Raw genomic sequence first — 2,401 nt, 5'->3', positions numbered from 1 at the left:
TTTTTTTTTTTTCTTCCTTACCTCATTGAGCTTATCAGCAAAAGCTGCTACATCACCCCCATATTTTTTAACTATATAGATGAGGACTCCCACTACGCAGGCACCTGCAACTGTTTCATGGTTGATTATATAGATTTCCTTGGAGAGAAAGTAGCACAGTAGCCCAGTCCCCAGCACATAGGGCCCTAAAATAGATAAAAGGATACTGTTTTAAATACATCACTTGGAAACAGACCCATTCCAAGTTCAGTTGGCTGAAAGCAGAGCTAGGCATTTTAATTTTTTTAAGTTGCATAGGAATATTGAGGGACTTGTCACTCCTCTCCAAAAAAGGACGACTCAGGTAGAAGAACCAGATAGAGGAAACTCCATCTTACACCATTCCCAGAGATATACTGCTATATGAAGATTTCCATCACCAGAAAGTAACCATGGAATGCCTAATATGTCATCTGTAGCCTCTGCTGCCCTCTCAGCATAGGGCATTAACCCCCATGTTTAGAAGTTACTGGGAGCCAGGAGCTGCAAAAACTTTTCTGCTAATCAGGCCCATCACACACACTTAGGACTTATCCTTTACCGAAAGCTAAAGTCTGTAAGGTGCCCTCTGATCAACTCCCCCATTTGCTTCCCAGACTTCAAAAGAGTTGAAGGTTCTCAGTATCTCAGAGGAAAACTTATTTCCATACAGGATCAAGCCCATAATTAGTGCAATATCCTAAACAGAGTGTGTTCTTTCCCACCACAAAAGCAAATTCATCATCCACATCAACGTCAAGTTACTCACACCAGTAAAACCTAAACTTTTCAGACACTTTGCCTGACTTGATGGCCATAACAGGTGTGCAGCACCAATAATCAAAATGAAACCCACAAAGGTACAACATACTAACCTGTGACTCCTGTTTTAGGATACAGGAATTGGAAAAATTCCTCTGGGATAAACCCATGACGAACTTGCCCTCCTTCCTCAGGGAGAGGTGGTAAAGGAACCAAGCAGCGCTGACCTGTGTGAAACGGTCTAGACGCATGCAATACACTATGAGTAAAAAGAGATTTTCTGTGAAGTGTTTTTTTTTTTTGCAAAGGAATAAAGTCTCAAATTAAGTTAGGTCACTTGTTCTTATATGCGGGCCCCAAAATCTTTTCAGTTATAAAGAAGTCAAAACTGTATACCAAACGTTCAAAATAGACTTTGGTTAACGCACATACAAACTTACCCTTGGTAAACACATCTATTTATTTGCCTAGATTGGGTAGATTTTACCCAGTTTCACATAAGCAAATGGGCACACATGGAGGTTGAGGTATATGGAGGGAAAAAAAGACCTTCATGATCTTGTCTGAAGATTCACAGCAGAGGCTTCTTAAATGAGAAATTGTAGCAAATCTATACTTCTACAAGAACACTTTTCAGTTCTTTAATTTTCCACTGAAGGATTTCAAGATGCTTAACAAAAAATTATTCTTACACATGCATAAGGGAAGCAAATTCTATTACCACAATTTAACAAGTAAATAGACTGAAAAATTAGGTGACTTGCTCATGGTCCAACAAACTCAAGCATCCCAACCTCCAGAATCCTGATCATATTAAAAAGTTTGATTAGAAGCTACCTGAGTGTTGCCAAAGCAGGGCGGATAATACCACTCAAATAGCTGCCAGAAGGTAGTTCAAAATATTAAGGCCTGATTAACACACAAAGTTGCACCATTCAAGCTAAATGTGTTATTTTATACCAATTTAAACTGGTCTAACTTTGTTGATAGGTTTGAGCTGAAATAAGCCTTTTGATATTGTATTTGCTGGTACCTGTAATAGGCAGAAGCTAGCTAAACCAACATAACCAGTTTGGAAATTACCCCCTCTGTAAAATGCCTGGAGATCTACTCACAAAAAGTGCGATATAAAAACTAGACATCACTCCAGTAAACAGATACAATAGTGTATACACACATTGGTTGAATTAAGCTGGCATAGGAGTTAAACCAGCACAACCTCAGTGCTTCAGCAAATGCTTCATCGAACCTCAAGAGGGATTCACCGAAGCAACTTTAGCTCCATGCCGAGGTAGGTCATTTCTAAGCAGCCAGCAACTCTAACCCCCAGCCCCAGGAATGGGCCCCCGAGAGTCTTAATTCCTAGCCCCCCTTCTCCCCACTAGACCCCACTAGAAAGAGAACCCCGGAGTCCTGACCTCCCCCCCAGCGAGGAAAGAGAACCCAGGAGTCCTGACCTCTCTCCTCCCCCTCCCCCAGCGAAGAAAGAAAACCCAAGAGTCCTGACCTCTCTCCTCCCCCAGCGAAGAAAGAAAACCCAGGAGTCCTGACCCCCCCCCCCCCCCCCCCCCCACGGCCAGAGCCCCGGCGCCTCGCCCGGGCCACACTTACCCCACGGAGA

The 2,401-nt window shown here is 42.7% G+C and overlaps 1 protein-coding gene across 1 annotated transcript in view; it reads right to left on the bottom strand.

Annotated features, from left to right (window-relative positions):
• Positions 1-9: 9 nt before the first annotated feature.
• Positions 10-2,401, bottom strand: part of ATP5PB (ATP synthase peripheral stalk-membrane subunit b) — a gene marked incomplete at its 3' end in the record, with an annotated part of 2,808 nt that continues 416 nt past the window's right edge. The window contains exons 3-4 of the mRNA XM_029913776.1: positions 894-1,039; positions 10-185 (exon numbers count right to left, since the gene is read on the bottom strand). Coding sequence (XP_029769636.1) covers positions 10-185; positions 894-1,039 — 322 coding nt within the window. The remainder of the gene's footprint in view (positions 186-893; positions 1,040-2,401) is intronic.

Source organism: Terrapene carolina, unplaced genomic scaffold (assembly GCF_002925995.2).
Source record: "Terrapene carolina triunguis isolate 2854851 unplaced genomic scaffold, T_m_triunguis-2.0 Scaffold926, whole genome shotgun sequence".
Taxonomy (NCBI): domain Eukaryota; kingdom Metazoa; phylum Chordata; order Testudines; family Emydidae; genus Terrapene; species Terrapene triunguis.
This window is presented reverse-complemented; position numbering and strand designations above follow the sequence as displayed.